Source organism: Vicugna pacos, chromosome 1 (genome assembly GCF_048564905.1).
Source record: "Vicugna pacos chromosome 1, VicPac4, whole genome shotgun sequence".
Taxonomy (NCBI): Eukaryota; Metazoa; Chordata; class Mammalia; order Artiodactyla; family Camelidae; genus Vicugna; species Vicugna pacos.
The window spans coordinates 2,781,112-2,806,458 of NC_132987.1; the positions used below are offsets into that span (position 1 = coordinate 2,781,112).

The following is a 25,347-nucleotide window of genomic DNA, read 5'->3' on the forward strand; positions in this document are numbered from 1 at the left end:
GAGAAGATACTTGAAAATGATATGTCTGATCAGGGGTTAATATCTAAAATATATAAAGAATTCATACAACGCAACATCAAAAAAACAAACAACCCAATTAAGAAACGGGCAAAGAATCTGAATAGGCATTTTTCCAAAGAAGGCACACAGGTAGTACACAGACACATGAAAACACGCTCAGCATTGCTCATCGTCAGGGAAATGCAGATCAAAACCACAGTGAGATAGTGCCTCACACCTGTCAGAATGGCTATTATCAAAAAAGGCAAGAAATAACAAGTGTTGGTGAAGATGTGGAGAAAAGGGGACCCTTGTGCTCTGTTGGTCGGGATGTAAATTGCTGCAGCCACTATGGAAAACAGCACGGAGGTTCCTCAAAACACTAAAAGTAGAACTACCACATGATTCAGCAGTTTCACTTTTGGGTATTTACCTGAAGAAAACAAAACACTAATTTGAAAAGGCATATGCACCCCATGTTCACTGCAGCATTATTTGCAACAGCCAAGATATGGAAGCAACCCAAGTATTCACCCCCGGATGACTGGATGAAGAAGATAAGGTGTATACACACAATGGAATATTACTCAGCCGTAACAAGAATGAAATCTTGCCGTCTGTGACCACATGGCGATTACGCTGAGTGAAATAAATCAGAGGAGAAAGACAAATACCATATGATTTCACTTAGGTGTGGAATCTAAAAAACAAAATAAGTGAAAAAACAAGCATAACAAAACAGAAACAGACGCACAGACAGGTGAGGGAGATAAAGAGGCACAAACTTCTAGTTACAAAGTAAATGAGTCACAGGAGATGAAATGCACAGCACTGGGAGCACAGTCAGTAACACTAACATCTCCGTATGGTGACAGATCTTAACCAGACTTATCATGGGGAACATTTTGTAACATACAGAAATATCGAATCACTATGTTGTGCACCTAAAACTAACAGTGTCACAGGTCAATTATAGCTCAACAAACAAACACATAGAAAAAGATCCAATTTGTGGTTATCTGAGGTGGGGGTTGGGGGGAGGGGGAACTAGATGAAGGCACTTAAAAGGCACAAAGTTCCAGTTATAAGATAATTAAGTACTAGGAATGTACAACATGATTAATTTAATTAACACTGCTGTACATTATAGATGAAAGTTTTAACAGCTTAGGAGTAAATCCTAAGAGTTCTCATCACAAGGAAAAAAATTTTCTTTTTGTTTTATTCTGTATCTATGAGATGAAGGATGTCCACTAAACTTACTGTGATAATCATTGCATGATGTGTTATGACATGTAAGTCACTTGTGACGTAAGTCCAATTGTCATGCTTGCACCCTAAACCTATACAGTGTTGTACGTCAGTTACATCTCAATAAAACTGGAAGAAAAAATATTTTTAAAAAGCATTTGATATATAACTGTGCAGATTTTGAAGGCATTCAAGAATGCAGCCAGTAATATACTATCTATTTAAATGTTTTACATTGATATCTAGCCAATTAAAATAAACCGGTTCTTTTGAAAGGAGAAAAAAAGGGTAGAGTCAAAACTCAACAAATTCAGCAATAAACGTGAGACTTTCTGCTTACCCTGTGGTTCCTGGTGGTGGTTAGGGTTTTCAGCACTGAACAAACTATAGATATTTCAAAATAATATAGGAACAGCTGTGCTAATTTATTCTAATTTTATCATAAACATGCTTCATTGTTTCAAAACAATGCCTATTGCCTCCTGCTGGGAGAAGCACAAGTTTGCTACAACGCAGGCCTGGTCTTAACCGGAATCAAAGACATAGAACATACTCGATTTATGGCTTTAGGGGGAAAAAAACCCTCGAACTAGGGAGCATATCCAGGAGATGCCAGGAAGACTGAAGAAGCAAACCTTGGGCAAGCCTTGGTCCGAGAACATGGACGTCACTGAGAAGTCCTGGACCCGGTGACCCCTCCCCCCCAACCCTGGACATCGGTTTGCAATTGACAACCGAAGGGCCTCTTTAGGGTCGTTTTCTTGGAAGCAGCATTTCAAATCTGTGGGAAATTTTTGTGAAAAATCCGAACAGAACAAGCATCTTCATAGCCAGTGACACACCAGCTCCCAGAGTCAGGGATGTAAAGCGGCAACTGGAGGGTCAGGAAAGAGGTGTGAGCAGGGAGGCATCGGCCGGGTGTCCGCGGACGCCTGTGCTAAGCACGCTTCCAGGTCACAGGTGAACAAACAGAGACGTGGAGGCAAACGGGCTCGTCTAAGACCACGGAGGAAGAGGAGGAGTCCAGCTGCAAACCCCGATTGTTCAGATTCTACAGTCTGCGTGCTGCTCATTTCAGTGACTTACCTCTGACACCTCCCACTGTCACTGAAATGGAACAAATGGGACTCGGGTACGAGTGTGTTACACTTCAGCTGGTGTGTGCACACACACACGTGTTTAGAAAAAGTATGTACAGAAGACCTTTTCGGGGAAAGTTGATGTCCTGAGGACACAGATGTGAGCAAAAGCCGTAGAGAAGGAGGGCCTGAGGCGCTGGCCGAGGACACTGATTTTCTCCTGAGACGACAGAGAACTGAATGCACTTGGGAATGGAGGGCACTGTGTGGGTTGGGGGTGGCAGCGGACAGTGGGCTGCCCGTCGGGAGTCCTCATCAGGACTAAAGCCTCCTTCCCCAGGCGGGAGAACTGCCTCCCTGCATTCCTGCAGCCGGTGACTGGTGGGTCCAGGGCTCTCAAGCCCCGTCCCCTCTAGCCAAAGTGGGACAACTTTGCAGGCAGGGCCGTCCCAGCTTCAGTGCACCCATGCAGTTGGCAGGGCCCCCTGAGACGGCACTGCAGCCCAGCTCACCCCTGGCCCCGTCCAGCTTCCTTTCCTCCTCCACATCATGGGCCCAGACAGGCGGCCCCTGCCGGAAAACTTCCTGCACGGAAAGCATCTCAGAGCCTGCCTTCCAGTGAGTCTACCTGTGACAGGTAATAGCATTTTTAAGAACAGGGAAGCCTAATGATCATTTGAAGCTGCTTAAGTCCTAGGGACATGAAGCCTTACCACCAGCTTCCAAATCTTCAAAAAAGTCCAGTGCCCATAGAGGTGATGGAGGGAGCAGGGATGTTAAGGAAAATGAGTAAGGAGGCTATGTTTTCAGTCTCAGCCAATATGGCATGGGATAGAGGCAACAGAGACAGAGAAGGAGATGCTCAGGGTACCCGGGGGTTTGCAGATGCCCCAGGGAGGGCTGTGAGCCACCCAAGCACCACACTTAGGATGTGACCCAAAGGTGCCCAGCCCTGGAGGGCAGGACAGGCCAGCCGGCACGTGGGTGACAGCTGCGAGGCTGAACCTGCCTTCACAGGAAGAGGGGAGTCGTTCCTAGGGCAGGAAACAGGCAGAATGGGTCCATCCGAGGGAGGGGCGTCAGCTGAGCAGTGCGAGGACCTGTCCATCCCTGAGCAGGAAGGGGCCTCCTCAGAACTTCCTGGGTGTGGCCAGCCTTGTGAACCACACTCCTGGTGGCCAGCCTCCCTCGCCAGGTGCAAGGCTTCTCCGTGATGCACGGACAGCGCAGCCCCTCCCGTCTGACAGGCTCTCAAGGAAAGCACGAGAATTGATCGTAGACCCTCTCTTGAACCTGACGTGTAGATTTGGAACGGCTGCTGCTCTGTGGGGAAGGAGCCCTCGTTTGCTGGTCCCCAAGCCCTCCTTACGTACAAGCTGTTGTTTGTTGTTTTGAAATTGAAATGCTGCTTTCAATCAGCGGCTCCTTTGGAAGTGCTACCCGACCCCGACCTTTTATTAACGAGAGGGAACACTTGAGGCACAATGAACACCTCTTCAGTGAGATCTGAAAAGCAGAGGAGAAACCACCACCGCTGCACCTGTTCCTCCACTGAAGGGTTATTTCAATCAGCAAGACCCAATGAGCTTTGCTCATAAAGCACTTGGAAACCTCAGGCAGCAAGTTCTTTGTATTAAATGTCTACATTTGACCAAGGAGAAGCCCGAGCTGTTGAAGTACAGAGGCAGTCCCCACTGACCCCGAGGAGCACGTGGCGGGGCGGGGGCCGGCGGCAGCAGCCCGAGCCCGCGCGCTGGCTGTGGCCCGGCGTCTCCTTAGCTCTTCTGTCACAGAGTCTTCATCCTTAACGGGCTGGCACGTCCTGTGACCACCGATGAGAACGAGTGCTGCTGCCTGCTGCCAGGCTTGTGGTACTCAAAGGGCCCCTTAGAGTTCCTGAGGGACCCAAGCCTTGTGTCACTTGCTCACACTGTCACCACCCACCTCAGTGGTGGTTCCCAGTGGTGGTTTTAGAAGTAACCAGGTTTCCATTTGAAATGTAGCTCTGCCACTTGCCAGCTGTGCGACAGTGGGGCCGTTTCTCCGCCTCCTCCTTTAGAGCAGAGAGCGCTGCCCACCCCGTGGGGACGTGGTGAGCGCTGCCCGGGGTGGGGTGTCCGGCTGGGCACGCTCCCCAGCATGGAGGAAGCAAGCTTCCCTCTGCAGGAGCTCTGCCACGGCTTTGGCCCGGTTCAGAACCTGAGCTGACAGTGTTGCCAGCCTTGTGCTACTCTGTCTGGGGAACATTTCAAACACGCTTCCTGCTCTACCACCATTTTTACAAGTGGTTGCTGCTGTGCCATGAGCTCCGTATCAGGTTAACGAGAAGGACAGTAAAGGCCGTGGACTTCTCATCTTCAGTGTGACCTTCCTCAGTCAAGGCCTTCCTGTAGTTGAAAGTATCATTTCAAGAACTTGGATGGAGCCATCCATTCAAGAGTGAGCCAATGACAACGTGTGACCTCAGTGTTACTTATAGAATCTCCTGGTGCCTTCTACAGCCCCTAAAGAGCTGACTTCAGCCCTCGTCACAGCACTCCACCAGGGCTGTGCTCTGACCTTGGCGAGACCTTTCCAAACAGCTGACATGAGAGTTCCACGATGAAACTGCCAGGAAACTCTGGGCAGCCCTGCGGCGCTCAGGGAAGGCTCTGCCTGCAGAGCAGCTGGCAACACTGTCTAGTGCCACCTGGGTAGGCCGTGTCTGTGATGTGCACATAAATACATCAGCCAGTTTTGAGCACCGGAAGGGTGTGTGCTGTGCTGGGCGTGCTTGCACAGACAAGTCATGAGTGCAGTCCACTAAACACCCTGGGCCGGAGCAGCTCCTAAGGGCCAGCCTTCTTCCCTGTTCCTCAGTAAGGACTGTGTGCCAAGTGCCTCCCCAGAGCAGAAGCAGTGCCCATGTGGATGTGACCCTGCGCATCACCACCCTGATGTGAGTCATCCCACTTCTGACACCAAATCAGAGCCCCGGAAAGGCAGTCCTCGTACATGTTAGGTATCTCAGCACCTGTGAACCCCTTCACCGCATTACACAGCTCACACAAAAATCTCCTATTAACTGGCTAATTGAAAAAAAAAAGCATTGCTTTTTATTCGCATGTGTGAGCAACACCATTTGACTCCAAATAAGCAATGTTTCTGGTAAACTGTGTTGGAAGCCTGAGCTGAAACCTGAGGCCAAAAGTGGCTTCTTCCCTTCCACTCCAAATCTAGACTTTGAGACATTTTGAGAACTCGACTCTCAAGTGTGTTTGCTGAGAGAGATGAAAATACAGCAACCTAAATTGCAAAAAATATACCCAAAGCAAGTAAAATAGACCCCACAGTGAAAGACTACACTTACAAAAAGGATAAATAGAACTAGGAAGATAATATAATACAAAAGGTTGATAATGTACTCTGTGTGGAAAAGGAGGAGAAGGCATTCTCGTACACTGCTGCTGGAAATGCAAAATGATGTTTGGAAATAATATTGTGCTTTTATAACCAAATATAATATATAATAACCAAAATAATATTGTGCATTTATCCTTTGACAAGAAATTCCACCTACAGAAATCTCTCTCAAAAGGTAAACTGGCAACAAAACAAAAAAGCTGAGTGCACAATGTCATTCAGTATAGAACTATTTGTAATAGCTAAGGACTGGGAAACCCATATGCCCACCCAGGGGACAGGTGAACAGATGGCATTCCATCCACACGAAGGAAATGCTGAAAGCTACGCGCAGAATGAAGTGTACTGCTACGTGCTATTATGAAGTGATCTCCAGGGTATATTCCCAAGTGAAGGCGGTAAAAGTTGCATAATGTGCTATCAATTTCATAAGAATATATCAATTTCTTAAAAAATATTTGAATATATTTTAAAAATGAAAGAACGAGCCATAAAAAAATTAAAAAATGATTCCCTTCTGGGAAGGGGAGACCTTAGGGTAAGGCATCAAGGACAGATGCTAGTCTTCCTTAAATATGCCCTTTTTTTGTAGGGGAGAGGATATAGCTCAGTGGTAGAGCGTGTGCTTAGCATGCACAAGGTCCTGGGTTCAATCCCGAGTACCTCCATTAAAATAAATAAAACCTAGTTACTTTTCCCACCACCCAAAATATGCCCTTTTATGAATTTGACTTTGGACATGTGGAAACACTTCAAATAATCAAGAAACAAAAGTAATAAAACAAAGGCAGTTTCTAAAAATTTAAAACAAAGAAGCATCTGTGTACGGACACACAGACTCACGACGCAGCTCAGTGAAGGTCAGTGTGTGGTTGGGAGGAAATCCCTGAGGGGAACCCCGTGAGAGAGTTAGAGACAGCAGAGCTCGGAGCTCCCGCAGGGCCAGGACAGTGCCTCCCCCCACCTGCCAGATCCGCGTTCAGTACCACACTGCAGACTTCGCTGGCCACTGAGCAGAACACACACGAGGGTCTTGCCGTGGTCATGGGCAATAAGCAGGCATAGTTTCACTGCTGCGCTGGTCCCACGTAGCACAGCTGTATCAAGTTATTTCTAAGTAGCTCAGCTGCATCTAAAAACAAAGCTCAAGACTATTTACTGGAATACAAAAATACTCAGTGCCCTACAAGGCAAAATTCACAATGCCTGACATTCAGTAAAAGATCACCAGGCACGCTAAAAGCAGGAAAATATGACCCACAACAAGGAGAGAAGTCAGTCCATCCAGACCAACCCAGAAACCACACCCATGTCAAAGCTGGCAGACGAGGGCAGAGATGAACAGTACAATGTCCGAGATGAAAAATACACTGGATGGGATTAGACACTGCAGAAGAAAGGATTTGTTAAATGGAAGCCATAGCAATGGAAACTATGCAAAATGAAACAGATGGCGGGGGTGGGGGGGGGAAGGCTTAAAAAAAATGACCAGAGCAGCAGTGAGCTGTGGGACAACATCAAGAAGCCTGATATGTGTGTCCCAAAGGCAGGGACACACACCCATGCAGACAGCATTTTGTTTTTCCTGTGCCCTCTGCATGAACTGGCAATGCAGAGGTGATTCAGAGCTGTGGTCACCACAAGGAGATGCCACCCCTCTAGGGCCCAGATGCACTTCAGGGAATCAAACTCCAGCTGGAGAAACGGGCTCGGTGCTCCCTCAGACCCTCAGGCCTTCTCCATGGCTTCTCACTCTCAGGCTGAGTCTCAGTGATGTGGATCCCATCCCAAGAACTTGGTCCAACTGACTAAGACAGTGGAGGCCACTCCTACCCCCACTGTCCCCAGGCACTAAGGCAAGAACCTGACAAGTCCCTCACAGGGAAGCCAGAAGTTCAGCCTTGGAATTTCCTCGGTAGCAAATCTCTCTAATGACAGACTTCGTGGGTCCAAAAACCTTAGGAACAACTGCTCTGAGGTGCCTGAGACTTAATCCCAAACCTGGCTCTCCTCGTGACAATTCTCTGGGAAATAAAGGGACTCAGAATGGCAGGGCCTAGCATGTAACTATTCACAGGTCTCCATTCATAACCACAGCTGTTCTCCAGTGCCAACTGCTAACCATTCATTCAGACAGAGCAGGCCTTCATGGCCTGACTCACGGCCTTGGCCTGGGTGAGTGACAGGCGTGGTCCCTTGGCGACAGTGTGCCACTTACATCCTCACTGCTGCAGGCTGACCCGCCGTCATTCCATAGGGCCTCCAGTGAGCGTGGAGCCAGGCCGGGAATTGAAACCAGTTGATGGCGGTAAAGAAAGCTCTTCTTCTCAACAGAAAACCAGAAACCCCTGCCCTGAAGGTAGAGGCTTCCGGAGGCCCATGGAGGCACTAAGGCCCATCCACCCATCCATCCGTCCACCCATCTATATACGAATAGCGGCGTCTCGTCAAATGTACGTGGAAATCCCTCAGCCAGTAAGGCAGTCCACACCGATTTCTTGTGATTCTGCAGACATTCCAATGACTCTGAGTGGCGCCACCTAACAACTGCTCAGGGGAGTGCTGCCCCGGCCCCTGTAGGGAGTTCCATTTGTGGCTGGTCTCCAGCAGGAGTAAGCAGTGGCCCTGACAGCAAGCCAAGTGCTGGAGGACAGTACATGGTTGGCTTTCACATTCAACAACTTCATGACCTTGTCCCAGAGAACTGGCCCTTCTGTTTGCATGCTAAAACAATGCTCTACAAACGTCTTCACGCACAGCTTCTTTGCCCACAGATGCCCTCAGGTATAAAACATCACTTAACAGGCCAGAGTGTGCCAACACCTCCGGATATTTGGCTTAGGGCTCTCAAAAGGAAGCAACCACCTGTATACTGAGAGGCTATTTTAAGTCATTAACATTTATTGAGCATTTACTCTGTGCCGTGAAATACCCTAAGTGCATTTCATCTATTCGTAATCCCAGCTAACCCTCAGAAAACCCCATGAGGTAGGAACCATTACCTTTTACAGAGGAGAAGTCTCAGGCCAAAGCAGGTCGGGTAACTTGTCCGAGGACACATGCTAGCAATGAGAGGCAAGGATATAGACCCTGGCAGTCGCTGTCCCCAGCCCGGTGCCCTCCCTCCTGACTGCTGTACTGGGTCCACCCTTTCTGGACCCTGCAGGCTCACGGAACCCCAGGGTCTCCCAGCTCAGGGCACGTGGAGAAACCCTGCCCTACAACCATTGTGTGATCCTCCCAACTTCCCCGCAGAGCCTCGCTCTCGAGGGAGGAGATGAAGCGGTTTGCCTGGTACCCATAACCTTCCACACGAAGCCTTGAGAGGCACCGACAGCCAGGCTGGAAGGCTGGTTCTGAGCCAGGTCCTTATGTAATGGTGGAGTAAAAGCCATGGAGGAAGCGAATTCGGTGGGGAAACCAGGAGTTCAGTTTTGAACATTCTGAGTTTGAAATGCCTCATGAACACCCAGGGGAAGGTGTTGAAGAGCAGGTTGCAATTCACGTGTTACTGAAAGACTGATGGATGAAGAGATATGAGGAGGGGTCTGCTACTAAAAGCAGTGTGGGAGAATGGACGGGACTAGGGACAAAACATGGTTTGCCACGAGCTGCTGCGTGTTGAGCTGGCTGATGAGTCCACTGGAATTAACAATGCTCTTCTGGCTAATTCTGTGTATGTCTGCAAGTTCTGAAAATTATGTTTTTAAAAATTCAGAGGGACACAGCATCTCTTATATAGGATAAAAAATACATAACTTGGACCTACTCATGAGGAAATAGCCAGAAAAATCCAAACTGAGGGACATTCTACACAACTGGCCTTCAAAAATGTCAGTATCACGAACGATGGCATGGAACTGAGGGTATGTTCCAGAATAAATGGCACCAAAGAGGTACAACAACTGAATGCAGTGTGTGATCCGGGTCTGCATCCTGTGAAGGCCATTATTGGGGCAACTGGTAAAATCTGAATGTGGATTGCTGTATTAAATAGTACATCAGTGTGAAATTTCTTAAATTGAATCATTTACTGTGATTATATAAAAGAATGTCCTTGTTCTTCGGAGCTGCACATTTAAATATTCAGACGTGAACAGTCATGGTGAATGAAATTTATTCTCAAATTACACCACGGTAATAATAATTATAATAATTTACATATAGATAGATGTAGAGAGATTATGCAAATGTGGCGAAATGTCAACACCTGGTGAATCGGGGTGAAGGAGACATAGGTGTTTATTGTGTGATCCCTGCAACTTTTCTACAGGCTTGACATTTTTCAAAATAAATTAAAAAAAATTTAACATGATTAACCTGATGTAATTAGAATCCCTATAGCACACCCCTTGCATTCCCTTCCTTACAGCTCTTTGAATAAAAAGTTACCTTCTTTACTCCTTAGAGCTGAATACCAAACACTTGATATTTCTGCGAGAATGCCTCTCAGACGGACCAGTTTTACACCCAAGATGCAGGCCCTGCAGGCCTTCCCAGCTGCCGGAGGTGACGCTAAGGGTCTGCCCTCGGCCGCCAGTCCCTGTGGGGATTGTCTTGGCTAAATAACACTGTGTCAGAGTCCCTTTCTGGGGTGGTCCGCATCTGGGGCTTGGTTGACCTAGGGTGGTACAGGCCTGGCCCTCTCACCCCGACCCGGGGGAGCTCTGCAGATCACCCCAGCCTCAGAGCTCTCTGCAGAGCTCCACTGAGGCCTCCACTGAGGCCACGCCACAGCTGGACAGTCCCTGTGCCCAGTCTGCTTTCTCTGCCCTCCTTTCTGTGATGTTGGCCTAAGGACACTCGTTCATGGACCTCCTGCATGGTGATCCCTGTCCCCAAGTCTGCTCCCCAGAGACCTGGTGCTGGCAATAACATTATGATCATTTTGCAGATGAGAAAATGGAACCTTAGAATGAACTCACTTGCCTGAGCTCAGAAAGCTGGTGCAACTGACTCAGACTGCAAATCTGCTGGCCTCCAGCTTCCCCTTCTCTTTACCCCTTCAAATCCCACCTCTCCGTGAAGCCAAGACCAAGTTCCCACTACCCCCGGAGACATCCCTGACTTCCTTTCCTGACCCTGAAGCTCTCACAAGTCCCATCTGGGGACTTTTCTTAGCCGTCACCTCAGATTACATAGCCACTGTGTTGCCGTTTAGTTTTCAGTTAGAAATTTCCCTAACCTCCCTGGGGACAAATGTCATTCGTAGTTCTTTGCTGTCCGCATGCTGAGGATGTGGCCAGTGCACCCTCACGCGGTGAGGGAATGGCCAGATTCCCTCTCTCCGGCTGCGCGCTAAGTCTTAGACACCGAGGAAACACACATCCTCAAGAGAGACGCAGCCCTGTAGCCTCCGCTTCCTTTCTGTCTTTTCCAGAGTGCACAGGGCTTCGTGACAAGGACCATAAGGATAGCGGGTTATTCTGCCAGAGGAGCAATACCACCCACGGGGGAGTGGGCCAAACTGTTTTGATCCACATCAAAAGATGAGTCAGAAAACACCTGGTCGAATTCGGCCAGACAGTAAGGAGGAAAACTGCACACCAGGAATAAGATCGCTGGAACGCATCTTGGTCACTTATTTTGGCAAAATTACTTTCATTTGAATTATTTAAAGCATGTCATCATGTACTAGGAAATGAGGTGTTGTGTACTTTGCAAAAGAAATGAAGCCTTCGATCAAAAATCTGACACCACCACATTGTTCAGTTTTAAGTGCGAAATAAGTGAGTTGCTTTTCTTCTCTTGGAAGATTCTTGGCAGGGAGGTTAGCAAAGCAACGTCCTCCCAGCTAGGACAAGTTGGGGGGTGGGGAAGTTTAGTCCAAACGCCCTCGCCCAGTTCTGGGGACGCTCTGGTTGCCATGGGAACTGTGTTACTAGGTGACCACTCTGAAACAGGCAGGACTTGAAAACAATAGGCATTTAAACACATTATCAGCTCGAGGTCTGGAAATATTTTCAGCACTTTTTTCTCTTGTTTCCGAACAGTAGCCTAGATGATGATGCAAGAACAACGTAAATGCCAGTCAAGTGAAAATCATTTTTCCTAGACTTCCCAACTACTCCTCCAGCACCAACAGAGGAGGCTGATTTTGGAGAGAAGTTTCTGAGTTGGAATATCTGTAGGAGGGTCCACACACTACACAGGCTATAGGCCCGATCTGGCCTGCTATTTATTTCTGTATATCTTGTGAGATAAGAAGTCTTTGAACCTTTTTAAATGGTTGATCAAAAAAAACAAAGAGCATAATATTTTGTGATACCTGAAAATTACATGAAATTCAACCTGCAGTTTGAAAATAACATTATAGCCTAGCCATGCTCACTAACTCACACTGTCCATGGCAGCTTTTATGTTCCCAGAGCAGAGCTGAGTAACGGGGACAGACACTGTATGGCCCACAGAACCCGAAATAGTCACCAGCAGCCCTTTACAGGGAGTTTCCCCAACTGGAGACGGGAGTCATAGAGAAGGCCTTAGGCTCGGAGGCTGCGTCTCTTCCTTGACCAGCAGTTTGTAGCAGGTGCCGTCTCAGTGTGTCTGTGCTGCTATAACAAAGTGGCACAGACTGGGGGCCTTGTAAACAACAGACTTTTTGGCTCACAGTTTTGGAGCCTGGGAATTCTGAGATCAAGATGCCAGCGTGGTCCCTCTCCGGTGAGGCCCTCTTCCTGGGTCACAGCCGGGGCCCTCTCACCCGAGAGAAGGGGCTCGGGAGCAGTCCGGAGCCTCTTTTCTGAGACACTAATCCCACTCCGGAGGGCCCCACCCTCACAGTTTAAGCACTTCCCCAAGGCCCTGCCTACTAATACCATCTCCTTTGGGGGTTTGGGTTTCAACACATGAATTTGGGGGAACACCTTCAGATCACAGGGATTCAGGCCTCTCCACTGGGGCTGTGTCCACCCCACTCCCTGCTGCTTCTAGGAAAGCAGAAATGCAATTTTCATGGGGACCAAAGGATGGCATCACATGACTGATCACCCTCTGCCTGCACCCTCTCACGAAGCACTCTCCCGCGGTCAGGCCCTGGGCTACTCACTCCCGCATGCGTTCCGTCTTGGTCCTGGCCACCGCGCTGTTGAAAATTGTTGGTCCTGTGGGTAGGTCTGGAGCTGAGCTGGCGACGGTCCTTGTGTCTGAAAATCAATGCACAGCCCTTAACTGAGGCCATCAGCACTCCAGCAACGTCAAGGCGACATTCAAGGGCAATCGGAAAGCAGAAGCGAGCCACCTTTGCTACAAGGTAATGCCACAGTAATTCGAGATAAATTCAATTATGACATGCTTATTAAAGAGATTTATTCCAAATGACAAGATTATTTACGGCTTTAATTTGCGTGAGGAATTTCAGGACAAAGCCTCTCTCAAAAAGGATGATTTAAACAAACACCACTAGTGACAAGACGGGCTTTTTCCACTCAGGGGGAAAGCAAGCCCTCTCAGAGAGCTCCGGTCAGGGTCTTTCAGCAGGGGTGGCGATTGCTTAGATGACCGAGGGGTTTTCTTCTAATATGCTTAGCTTCCCCTTTATCTTGACCTCACACCTGAGCACTAGCTTTTTTGCAGTGGGAAGCTAGATGCTGACCAGGGGGTAATATGCAGCCTTGAACTTTAGCAGAACAGAGCTGAAGGCCAAGGCTGGGGTCAGGAGGTAAAGAGCCATTAATGAAAGCTGCAGGGTGATGAAATCTGCTGAGAGCATCATAATTTTTACCACAATACCCTGGAGGCTCTCATGAACACACCGGAGCTGATGGGAAAGCAATACGCCCCTGGGGGAGGGGTGGGTCGTTGAAGCTGGGTTTGCATGTGGGCTGTGGGAGGGGCGGCGTCCCCCTGTGCCTTCATCCTCAGACCCCCACACGGTGCATCATCCTGTCAGGAAAAGGCTCAGAGCCCTGAGATCTGTTTACAAATGATGCCCACGGAGCTGCTCAGTCAGGGGAGGTGCCCACGCCATGAACTCCTGCTTTGCCCAGCATCTCATGTAACACGTGACCGTCTGATTTCAGCACCACATGAGGAAGTGATGGCCAACCCCATTTTACATCTCAGTACAGCCTTTTCCCTATATTTTTAAATTAAAAAGGTGAAATGCAAATTCCCTTATTTCTTAGACCAGCCCTTCCTGTGTACACCCCTTGGGGGCACGCATTCCCTTTGAACTTTTGGTTCCTACAGACACCATCGCGACGAATACTGTCCTCTTTGTCACGCTCTCTGGTCTGTCCCCAGGCTCCATCCCTAGACGCAGAGTCACTGATATGAACTTTGTAAAGGGCATGTGACACTGAGCTACGTAAATGGCATACTCCTCCCAGTCCTGCCCCACATGCAGACCCCGGTAGGGGCTAGGGCCCGACAGCCCCCTTGCTCTCACTCGGGAGGTCACCCCTCTGGTGGGAGGTCACACACCCTCAGCCTCGCTGTCACCAGCCGGTGGCTCCATGTCAGCATCCTCCCGCCTCTGAGGTTCATTTCAGATTCGTGTCGGCTGCTTTTTATAAACATCTTTCCTAGAACCTGAAAAGAACTAAAGCAACAACCACATGATGCCAAGCAACATGCAAGCTGGAAAATCAGCTCTGCTAAGAATGAAAGGAAGGCACTGCTTCCCCATCTCTCCCAGAGAGAGCTGGCCACCCTGAGGGCTTCTGCAAATAAAGGTCAGAACAATTTCTCCTGAGCTGCAGTTTATTTTAATCCGCCTACGATTCCCCTCAGCAAGGCTCTCAGCATCGCTGGCAAGACGCTAAGCCTCAGCCCAGGGCAGAGGATGGGGCACAGAGTTTCCAGCAACAGGGCTGGCAAATTGCGATGCTCAGAGTGATTCCTCTTCCAGTGTTTCTTACTGACCGGCCTTCTCCCTGCCGCCCACCTTCCAACACGAATAGAGGTTGCTTGTGTCAAAGAAAAAGGTAACACACTCAGCCACCACGATTAATACCACCTGGGCTAGAGTCACAGCCTTCATCCAGAGGGTCCCTGCATCCTCACTGCTTCTCAAACTCTACTGTGACACCATCCAGCCAGGGATCCTGGCAAAATGCAGCCTCTGACTAGTGGGTATGGGCTGGCCTGGAGTCTGCATTTCTCCTCCGCTCCCAGGTGACACAGAAATGTGCAGGCCAGCTCTGACTCGGGTCCAGTGCTAAGTGATGACACAGGACCCCTCGTTCAAAAGCAAGAGAAGAGCTGGTTTGTTTTTCTGCATCTCTCGGGGCCTGTCCCCGTGTTTCTTGTTGGGTGTTTTTCCATGTCATCCTCCCTTGGGACTGGGCTAGATACTCTGGAGGAGACTGGAGACCCTCCCAGGGCCTCAGCCTGCAGGAGTCATGGCCAGGCCCCCGCTGGGAGGAGAGGCGGCAGCGGTGTGTGTGGGGGTGTTGGGGAGTGGGTGGTGGTCCGAGGACAGCAGGGAGGCGGCTGAGCCAGGCTTCTAGCCCCTGCCATGTGGTCCACTGTCCCCTCAGATGTCACTCACAAAACACAGATGCAAATTATAAGGAATTCTATTAAACCCCCAGAGCCGGCTCCCCTGAGCCCGGGGCCCTGGGAGGCTGCACGGCAGGCCTGGCCCCTGGGGCACTGGTGCCAACGTTCTCCCATCTCAGATGTCTTAGAAAATCGACGAATCCTCCAGCTCTATGTCGATTTTTTGATGTTAACGTTCTCTTTACTAATTTCAACAGCATTTGCAGGCACTGGGAATAGTAGGCACGTGAGAGACACCCGCCCCAGGCCAGGCACACTGAGGGCTTCCAGGAGGGAGCTCCATACCGTCTCCTCCCAGGCTCTCCCAGCCACCAGGTCCGTCCCTCCTGACCTTGGACCTTTGGCTCTCAGTCTGCCCCCTCCAGAACCTTTCTGAAGAACGGCGGACCCTGACTGGGAGCCTGGGTCCGACACACTCCTCACCCTCCAGTTCCCACTGGCACCCACGGTGGTGGACATGTGCACGGCGGGGGCAGGTTTTAGAAAACGTCTGACCACTCTGTCCTGCTCCTGGGAAGTCCTGAGACACGCGGCCCCTCTGTGGACAGCCCTGCGGTATGTCAGAGGGAGCAGAGGGTCACCCGCAGCCACGTCCTGCCCCCACGCACCCGCTGCCTGGGCTGTGTGGTCCTGAGGAGGGACTGTGCCCCTTTAAAACACAGGCAGGGTGACTGCCATCCAGTGGCCTGAGCGGAGGAGGGGCCACCTGTTACAGCTCCACCCCCACATCACTGTCAGAACTGAGGACCAGGCCTTTCGAAACGGAGGCGGTGACTGACAAAGTCTTGAGGAACAATCTGTGCATTTGCCCTCCCTCTCCATCATGCCGTTTGCACGCAGAACAGGCGCCCTGGAGACAACCGGAAACGGATGTCACACTTGGAGGTTCTGTTGTTTCCTCTGAAAGCAGCAGCACACTCTTCTCGGCCGTGTCGCTCACCCCGCGTCCATCCCCCTAAATTCTGCTCCCTCCGTTCTGCCCCTGCCTCCATCCTGTCTGTCAACTGTCCCCCCACCTTCCATCCCGGCCCCTCCCACCTTCCCGGCCCAGGGCTGCGACTTCTATTTCAGGTCTGAGGTCCGTCACCTTTGTGAAACTTAGTTTTGCACACATTCACCCCCGTTCATCACTGGCGACAGCAACCACAGTAACGGCTAAACCGTGTTTGGTAAATAAGAGCCAGGCCCTGCGCTAAGCCTCTTACCAGCATCACCTCACCTCAGAGTCCTGGAAGCAGGTCCATTCCAGTGGGGAAGGAAAGGTCCGAGGCAGTTTGCATGACTGGACCTAACGCAGCTGGCACTGAACCTGGGCTCGGTGCTGGCCGCCCTGGCTCAGACGTCCCAGAGCGAACACCTGCCCCACGACGACCTCCGTGAGGGGTCCCGGCCAAGGTGCTACCCGCCGGGCCTTCTGGTACTCCCTCTCCGCGCCTCCACCCTTTTCAACTAGTTAGCAACTGCTGACCACAGAGGCTATGTCCTGTTCACCTTTTTTCCTGAACTTTTTAATCCATTTTTAAGTGTACAACTCAGTGGCGTTAGTACATTCATGATGGGCAACTATTACCACTATCTGTGCCCAGAACTTTCTCACCACCCCGAGCAGGAACTCTGTAAGTATCATGCAGTAACTCCCTGTTGCCCCCCCCTCCCCGCCCCGTGACGTCTAGTACCCTTTTACTGTTTTAGGTAATTCATACACGTGGCATCAGATGGTATTTGGGGGCTGGCTTATTTCACTGAGCGTCCAAGCTCACGCATGTTGTGGCACGTGTCAGCATGTCCTTTTATGAATGAATGCTATTCCATTGTGCGTATATGTCACTTTTGGTTTACCCATTCGTCTGCTGATGGACATTTGGGTTGCTTCCCCAACGACAGATGAACGGAAGGACAAAACGACTGTTCTGAGTGACGCTGCCGGCGGTATTTTCACAGAGCCCCTTGGTGAGGTTTAGGAAGGTCCTTTGTATTCCTAGTTTTTTTCAGTTTTTTTTTTTTTTTATCAAGAAACGGTGTTGGGTTTTGCCTTATGCTTTTTTGCATCTATTGGGATGATTGTATAGTTTCTGTCCTTTAGTCTATGAATATGGTCTATTACAGTAACTGCTTTTCTGAAGTAAAACTACCCTTGCATTTCTGGGATAAATCTCACTTGGTCATTGTGTATAATCCTTTTGTAAATATTGCTATGTTTGGCGTACTAGTATTTCCTTGATGATTTTTGCACATGTATCCATAATGAATATTGGTCCATAATTTATTATTTTTTTTTCTTGTGATGTCTTTGGTTTTATTATCAAAGAATGACTTCACAGAATGAGTTAGGAAATGTTCTCTCGTATTCTGGTTTTTGGAAGAGTATGTGAAGAATTGGTGTTAATTCTTCTTTGACTGCTCGGTGGAATTCACCGTGAAGCAATATGGGCCTGGTCTTTTCTTTGTTGAAAGCTTTTAAATGACTAATTTGCCCGACTTGTTATATAGGCCTCTTCAGATTTTCTTTTTCTTCTTGAGTCAGCTTCATCTTTATACAAATTTGTTCTTTCATCTAAATTATCTAATTTGTTGGCATACCTCTGTTCATGGTAAACCCTTATAATGCTTTCAAGGTTGGTAGCAATGTCTCCCCTTTCAACCCTGATTTCTTAATCTTCTTTCCTATTTTCTTGATCAGTATAACTAATCAACTTTTAAAAGTCTTTTCAAAGGAGCAATTTTTGGTCTCACTGATGTCCTGTATTGTTTTTCTATTCTTTATTTCATTTATTTCCACTCCAGTCTTTATTATTTTCTCCCTTACGCTTGCTTTGGGTTTAAGTTGCTTAAGTTTTCAAGTTTCTTAAGGTAAAGCATGTATTTTTAGATGTCCAATAGGTGGATATTAAAATCAAAGGTCATATCTGGATAAAGAAAATGTGGTATATATACACAATGGAATACTACCCAGCCAGAAAAAAGAATGAAATAATGCCATTTGCAGCAACATGGTAGACTTAGAAATTATTACATTAAGTGAAGTAATTCAGAGAAAGAAAAATCACATATGATATCACTTACATGTAGAATCTGAAAAAAAAATACAAATCTTATTTACAAACCAAAAACAGACTCACAGACATAGAAAACAAACTATGGTTACCAAAAGGGGAAAGGGAGGTAAGGGACAGATTAGGAGTTTGGGATGAATAGATACACACTACTATATATAAAATAGATAAACAAGGTCCTACTGTCTAGCACAGGGAGCTATATTCAATTTCTTGTAATAACATATAATGGAAAAGAATCTGAAAAAAGAAGTATGTGTATGTATAACTGAATCACTTTGCTGCACACCTGGAGCCAATGTTGTAAATCAACTGCACTTCAGTAAAAAACAAAATTTTAAAAATATGTTAAAAAAAAGAGTTATTATTTAAGTAAATATTTTAGATATCAGAAAAAAAATTAAAAATCCGAGGTCATATGAACAGTAGCTGCGCTCCTTCACCTGTGGAGGGCTTGCACTCAGCCGGGGAAGGGAGGACGTCTGCGGGGCTGATCCCCAGGACTGCTGAGGACACACACACACACAGGTACGCGGACCACAGAGGGGTGTCATGGCGGTCTGTGGGAAGGCTCCAGCCTTCGAGGCCGGGGACCTGCATTATCGTGCTGGCTCTCCTCTGATCCGCTGCGGGGCCCTCAGGACACCTCCCTAGGCCGAGTTCCTCATTTTATACCTCAGTGTCTTCTCCAATTCAAACACTCTAGGGTCTGGTATGTTACATATCTGCCTACTTGAGAAGGTAGCACTTGTCCTAATGAAGACGAAGAGCAACAATAAACGTTCCGGGCATCGCCGGACACCCGGCGCAATCTTCCCGAAGTCCCTCCCGCCTGTGAAGAACAGGCTGCTGAGGCGCTAACAGTCGCTAGCTCCCCACGGGAGTGTTTTGACAACGAGATGGAAACAACAGGATGTGAAGAGACGTTACACACGGATCCTTACGCTCCTCGCAGCGATACGGCCAGGATCCGGTCTGCTTCCGTGGTCCCGGCCAGCAGGCCTTTCGCCCTGACGGAGCGGCAGCTCCATGAGCCTGACATTTCAGCAGCAGAGAGAGATTCTTCTCTCACGTCTCCCAAAATTTCCCTTCACTCTTTTCAGCTGCTGGGCAAACACCCTCCCTGCTAAACCTCCCGCCGTGTGGGGAAGAAGGTGCTGGCGCAGGCCCTGCGGGATGGGTACTCTGGCAGAGATGTCCCCTCAGCTCCTGGACGCTGCTGAGCCAGGAGTCCCTGCGGACACTGTCCCTGGTGCGCGGTCTCCACTGTGCACCCTCCGCTTTCCCTCCATTTCCTGCAGAATACTCGGGAATCAGCTCCCTGACAGGCGTCCTCTTTGCCCAAATCACTGCAAAGGCACATCTCCAGCGCCCCACTTCTCTCTCCCTCTAGCCGTTAGGGTGGCACACGATCAAAGATTTGCACAGGAGTTGGCAAACTTTTTCTGTAGAGGGTCGACTAGTAAACATTTCAGACTTTGCAGGCCAAAGAATCTCTGCTGGCAACAATTCAACTGACAACAGCCGCTGGCAGTCGGTAGATGAATGAGCAGGACTGCGTTCCAGTAAAAACTGTATTTACGAAAACTGGCAGTGGGCCAGACTTGGCCTGTGAGCCGTGGTTTACCGCCCCTGCTCTCGATGGTGCAGAACCATCAGCATTGTAAGCTGGCCCACAGACCCCTTCTGCCAGAGTCCCTCGGCCTAGGGGTAGGGAGACCGAGGCCACAAGGGGCTGCCTGGTGTGGCCCGCGTCACCAAGCCAAAAGGGAAGGGCACAGACAGCACGAGGACTGTGGTGTCCTGACTCCCGGATGAGTGCTCTTTCTGATCCCCCACGGAAGTGCCACGTCCACACAAGGATCGTCACGGGCTGGCTGTGAAAATGCAGGAGATAGGCAGACAAAACTCCTCCTCTGAAGGCGGAGGTTTGGGGCGAACAGGACACATGCTGGTCGCTTCTCCGCCCCTCCAGAGGATGCTCCCCGGGGCCCCGGTTACAAGGCCAGCCATGAAACCCAGGAGGGGGGCGAGAGCTGTCCCACTGACTGAGGCTGAGCTGACCCACATCTTTGGGAGGATTCTTCCTTGAGCTTCTCCGGTGATGACTCTGGACCTCAGGGTGCCCATAAAACTGGCTAAGAATCTACAAAGCAGGCTGGTCTCTGTCTTCACAGTGTTACCCCAGCACCCAGAGGCGGAGCCACACCACCCGATCTCCCTGCCAGGCAGGACTTGCTGCCCAGCTGCCGGGAGTGCTGGTCACAGGCAGCCTCCAGCTGTGGTCCCTGCATAGCTGCCTCCCGTGTGGCCCCACTTGGTGAGCAATCACGACCGAGGGAGAAAGCCTGGTCACTGTGGCCATGGCAAACAGTCCCGAGGAGTCCAGACCCCCCACGGGGTCGGGTGAGGCTCGTCAGGCCCTCTGCCCCATCCTGCCCCCTTCCCTCCTGGCCACAGGGGCCAACACTAAGGGCTCTCCCGAATAAGTGTCTTGCCCACGCAGCTCCCTGTCCAGGGCAGCTTCTCAAAGAACCCAAGCCCTGACCACATGAGTACCGGTGGGAGGGGTGGGGGGTGTTGTCTGAGAGCCTTTAACAAGCTGAGTATGTGGTAAGAGTGATGGTAAAAATGACAGTGTAATTCCTATCTGCCCCCCTGCCCCCGGCCCTGCCCGGCCCTGCCCCCACCGCCCCGCTCCACCCCACCAACTCCACTCCCAGCTCTTTTGAAGAGCTGTTTCCGTAAGAACAGGGCAGAAGCCTTCACCTAAGGAAGTAGTTGCCCACCCTCCCTGAGGCTGGGTCCCAGCCACACCCCAGGAGGAGGCGGGAGGAAGCAGGCAGGAGGATAGGGAAGAAGATGGTCCCGGAGAACCACCTCCAGGTACGTGCAGCAGGACAAGGGCGCCAGCTGCCTCAGAGGACAGGCTGTGGGTTCTGACTCTGCTATGTTCCGTCAGTTACAAAACTTCCGTGATTCAGTTTCCTCACCTGGACCAAAACCCTGCCTTTTGGGGCTATAGTGAAGCTTCACTGCAATGATCTACATAAAGGTGTGTGGTTGCTGGGAAAGGCCCCAGGTGCGTTCTCGTGGCCTTCCCTGTGCCCAGGGCACCCACCCCACTGCTCTGCACAGGGCAGCTTCTCAGTAGAGAAGACGCACCCACTGCCGTTATCAAAATTAAATAGTTGGAAAAAGAAAAGTGGGTCAGCTTGGAAAAGGAAAACTGCTACTCATAGGGGAGATGATAAATACCAGAAGATAGGAAATAAATAAACTTTCTATTTTTATTACATGGTTATTATTTCACACAGCAAATATGCAACCAAATTTCATGCAAGATGAAAAACAACAGGAGTTCAGGGGTTTGCAAGTGTTCATTTCCTTTTGTGTACACCAGAAGCTCCTCTAAGAATAGCACCTACCAATTAAAAAAAAAAAAAAAGAGGGTGTGTCTATTTTAGGGCTGACTGCCTCCATCAAATGTGCACAGAGGGTAAGCGGCCTGTGGAGGCCGGCCCCTAACATTTTCAGTTGTGCTTACCTGAGAGAGACAGTAGCCAGAGTTTGGGAGTTTAATTACTCTGGGCTGCCGGCACGGAGAAGCTTAGCTTTAGAAACAAAACCTGCTTTTCTGTAACAACAGACTGGACTGGCTTCAGAACTGACGAAGACCCTCAAGTATATCAGCGTTAGGGTTAGGGGTTAGGGTTAGGGCCACCGGGTCCCCCACACCCATCAATAGTGGCCTCGGGGATGCTCTGGCAGCCCGTAAGGAGCTGGTGTGCAGGGGAACCGAGGCCCCTGCCAACCTGCTGCTGTGTGAGCGAGCGAGTCGCCGGGAAAGGCATCCTCCAGCGCCCATCCAGATCTCCGATGACCTCGGTCTTAGTGACAGCTGACTGCCACCTTCCCGGAGAACCTGGGCTGGCACCCCCAGCCGAGCCACCCCTGGCCTCGGGCCCCACAGCAACCACGAGGGGTAGAGGGACCACAGCTGTTCTCAGCCTGCACGTCGCGGAGCAGGCTCTGGGCAGTGCAGCCACAGTTTAGGCCCCAAGCTCCTGCAGGGGTCAGAACGTGGAACAAACGTGGAACAATGTTTCTGCACTGACCAGGTGTGAGATCGTTGTCGTGTTGGCGCAAGGTGCCTGTATAAATGCTGTGTTACTAAGATCTCATAAAGACTTAAGTAATAGGAAGAAGGGCGTGTCCTTTGGGAATGGATGAAGAATCCTAAAAGTCATGTGGGGAAGTGCATGTCAGAAGAGGAGAATATTTGAAAAAATAAGAAAATTTGAAGACATTTGTCTGATCGGACATTAAAGCATTGCATAAAGGCAGTGGAATGCGAACACTCTGGCACTGACCGAGGATTCAGAGGCTAGCTCAGCAGGCTGAAGGAGGAGTCATAAACAAGTAATATTCAGGAGTCATAATATGGAGCAAAAGAATTTAAATTAAGTGGAAAAGAATAAATTTTGCTGGTGTAAACACCTCAATTGTGAAAAATAAGACAAAAAGTCTAGAAGAAAACTAAGGAGGCTATATATAAAACACTCTTAAAAAAACAAACAAACAGAAAATCTAGAGTCTATTAAAGTTGTCACATTTGCCTACATAAAAAAAGTAAGAAATTTCCCCCTCCAAAAATCCCAAAGAAACAATAAACAAAATTAATGACATAAAATAGACTGGAAAAAATCTGCTACACATATGAAGGAAAAGGAGGTGGTAATATCTTTCTAATAATTCAGTTTAATCCATTGAACATTAAATCGAATGTGCCTCTTTCTCCCCACACAAAAAGGATACTAAAGAGCCCAGTGAACGCTCTTTATCAGGAAAATACTTCATTTGTTTAGGAAAAATAACAGGAAGCTACCAAGACAAGTCACGTGGAAGCACTCACCAGTGGAAGCGCCCACCACCCCACCAGCCCGCCTGCTCCGGCCCCGGCTCCTGTCTCTGTGCTTCCGCCCATCCTGCCCCTGCAGGGCCCCCGCCTCTCATGCCAGAGCTCCCCTGGTACTAAGGACTGTGTCACATGCTGCCTTCTCCTGGCCCTTGATGACGTCCATCCCCCAGCTAAAAGCGACCTCTGCACTCTCTGAACCCTTCTCTCCTTCTGTTCAGTTATTTAGGCCCTTGTCCTGGTCCTGCTCTGAAGTCACAGGCCTTTAACAGCAGGACCCAGACCTAACACGTCGCCGTGCTCCAGCACCTTCCTCGACAAAGTCTATCAACCTGGATGAGATCACGACGTGTGATAGAGGAATGTGTGGTTGTGGACTTTCTCCCTTAGCAGGCTCAACTTCATGCCTGGAACTTTCTTCTAGGTAATGGGAACACACTGAACGTTCCTTGCTAGGAGTATACTGCTAAGAACGATCAGTAATACTGTTTTAGGAATCTATGTACGTGACCAAGCCTCTGCCCCACTGCCTTCCCATCACCACACTCGTGGCCGGTAGCAGACACACAGCAGGTTCTCTGTGCACTGCCACCAATTCTGAATTTACGGCATCCTTTCAAGTGTTAAGGAACTTATTAAATTTCTGTAAGACATAAACAGAAGGGATAGTGGCAAAGAGCTTTTGTGCATTCACATCAAAATGATCCCAATGCTTTTGGATCCACAATGTCCCTCCTCTCCTCCAAATACAGTGGTTTCTACGTGTCAGTAACCAAAGATAAAACACTCTGTGGAAGTCGCTGCAATGATTAGGAGAAATTCTTTTCTGTCAAGGTGGAAGGCACAGCAGTGCAAGGTTAAGTGGCTGTCAGTCATCCCCGCACTGAACGGCTCAGGGTTTGAAGCGCTTAAGCAAAGGAGGTTTCGAAGGGATTCAGAAGCCCCGACATCCTCTCTGGTCTAAAGCAATCCCATTGTTTAGTGGGGATTGAACAGTAATTACCAAGGCTCAGTGGAAGAACTGAATGGAAACGATTGTCAAAAAGCCAAACAGATGAAACGTGCCAGCACGCTAAGGGGCCCTAGTGGGCAGAGAGGTTCTGAAGCATCTCTTGTATTCTAATGACTCCTGTGATAACCCCCAGCTTGGATCTACGGAGCAAGCCTTGTTGTAAATACAGCATCGGTCTGCAGATGACGGCCCTCTAGAAGTACAGCTAATTTCCCAAACATTAAAAAGTGCTATACTTCTTACGTTGCCCTGGTTCATAATCCGTTTCCTAAGAAACAGAGACAGAGTTTTCCTTTCTAAGTCCCATGTAAGGGAAAACAGAGGTCATCTTCTGGGTAGCGAGGGGCCTCAACAGTTACTATAGCAACACCATCTGTTGCCTGTGTAATGAGAGCCTGTAACCGGTTCCCCATCTCAAGTCACTTCTCCCTAAGAGCCCTCCTCATTGTTTGGTAAAGGAGATCTTTTCTGATCATGCTTAAAAACCAGTGGAATCCCTGGGCCACAGGATAATGTCAAGCCCCTTAGCCCGGCGCCAAGGCCCTCCACGGCCGTGGCCTGTGAGTCCAGACGTGCCGACTCTCGTGCACCCTGCACATCCCACAGCACTGACCGCCTGATAGGCCCATGGAGACGCCCAGGCAGTGCCCACCTGTGCACTGCCACACTGCCCCATCCTCTCCTCGACCACTGGGCAGCGCTGCATCTCTTTCCTTTCATTCATCCAACGACTGCTGGAAATTACTGTGTGCCTGGCTACGTGTTAGAGTCTGAGAGCTTAACTGAGAATAAGGTCTCGTCCTGCCCCAGGGCCCCAGGAGAGCACAGCCCTTCTCCTCCACTGACCATGTTCCCAGGCCATGTGGTCCTCCCCACTGTACCTGCATCATTTGCCTCCCGCACTAACCCGGGAGCTGGGCAGGAGTGGACCCTGTTTTCTTTACCGCTGTGACACTGGCTCACCAGATGTGCTTGTGAATGTGTATCGGGAAAAATGGAGTGGAGAGAAAGGCTGCACGTGTCAACCATGAATGTTTCAGGTTCTGAAGCACCTGCCCTGGGGAAATGGCCACTGTCGACCTCTGAGCTGGCCCCCAGCCCTCATTTCTGGCCTTTCCTGCTCCCTTA

The 25,347-nt window shown here is 49.5% G+C and overlaps 1 protein-coding gene across 6 annotated transcripts in view; it reads right to left on the minus strand.

Moving 5' to 3' along the window:
* Window positions 1-25,347, minus strand: part of NEK11 (NIMA related kinase 11) — a 215,160-nt gene that overhangs the window by 26,903 nt on the left and 162,910 nt on the right. For 3 of the 6 annotated variants that reach the window (XM_072971127.1, XM_072971142.1, XM_072971137.1), the window contains exon 15: window positions 12,781-12,877. In XM_072971127.1, coding sequence (XP_072827228.1) covers window positions 12,781-12,877 — 97 coding nt within the window. Of the gene's footprint in view, window positions 1-11,421; window positions 11,730-12,780; window positions 12,878-25,347 lie in introns of those variants that run through there. The other 3 variants (XM_072971150.1, XM_072971147.1, XR_012077337.1) reach the window with 2 other exon arrangements.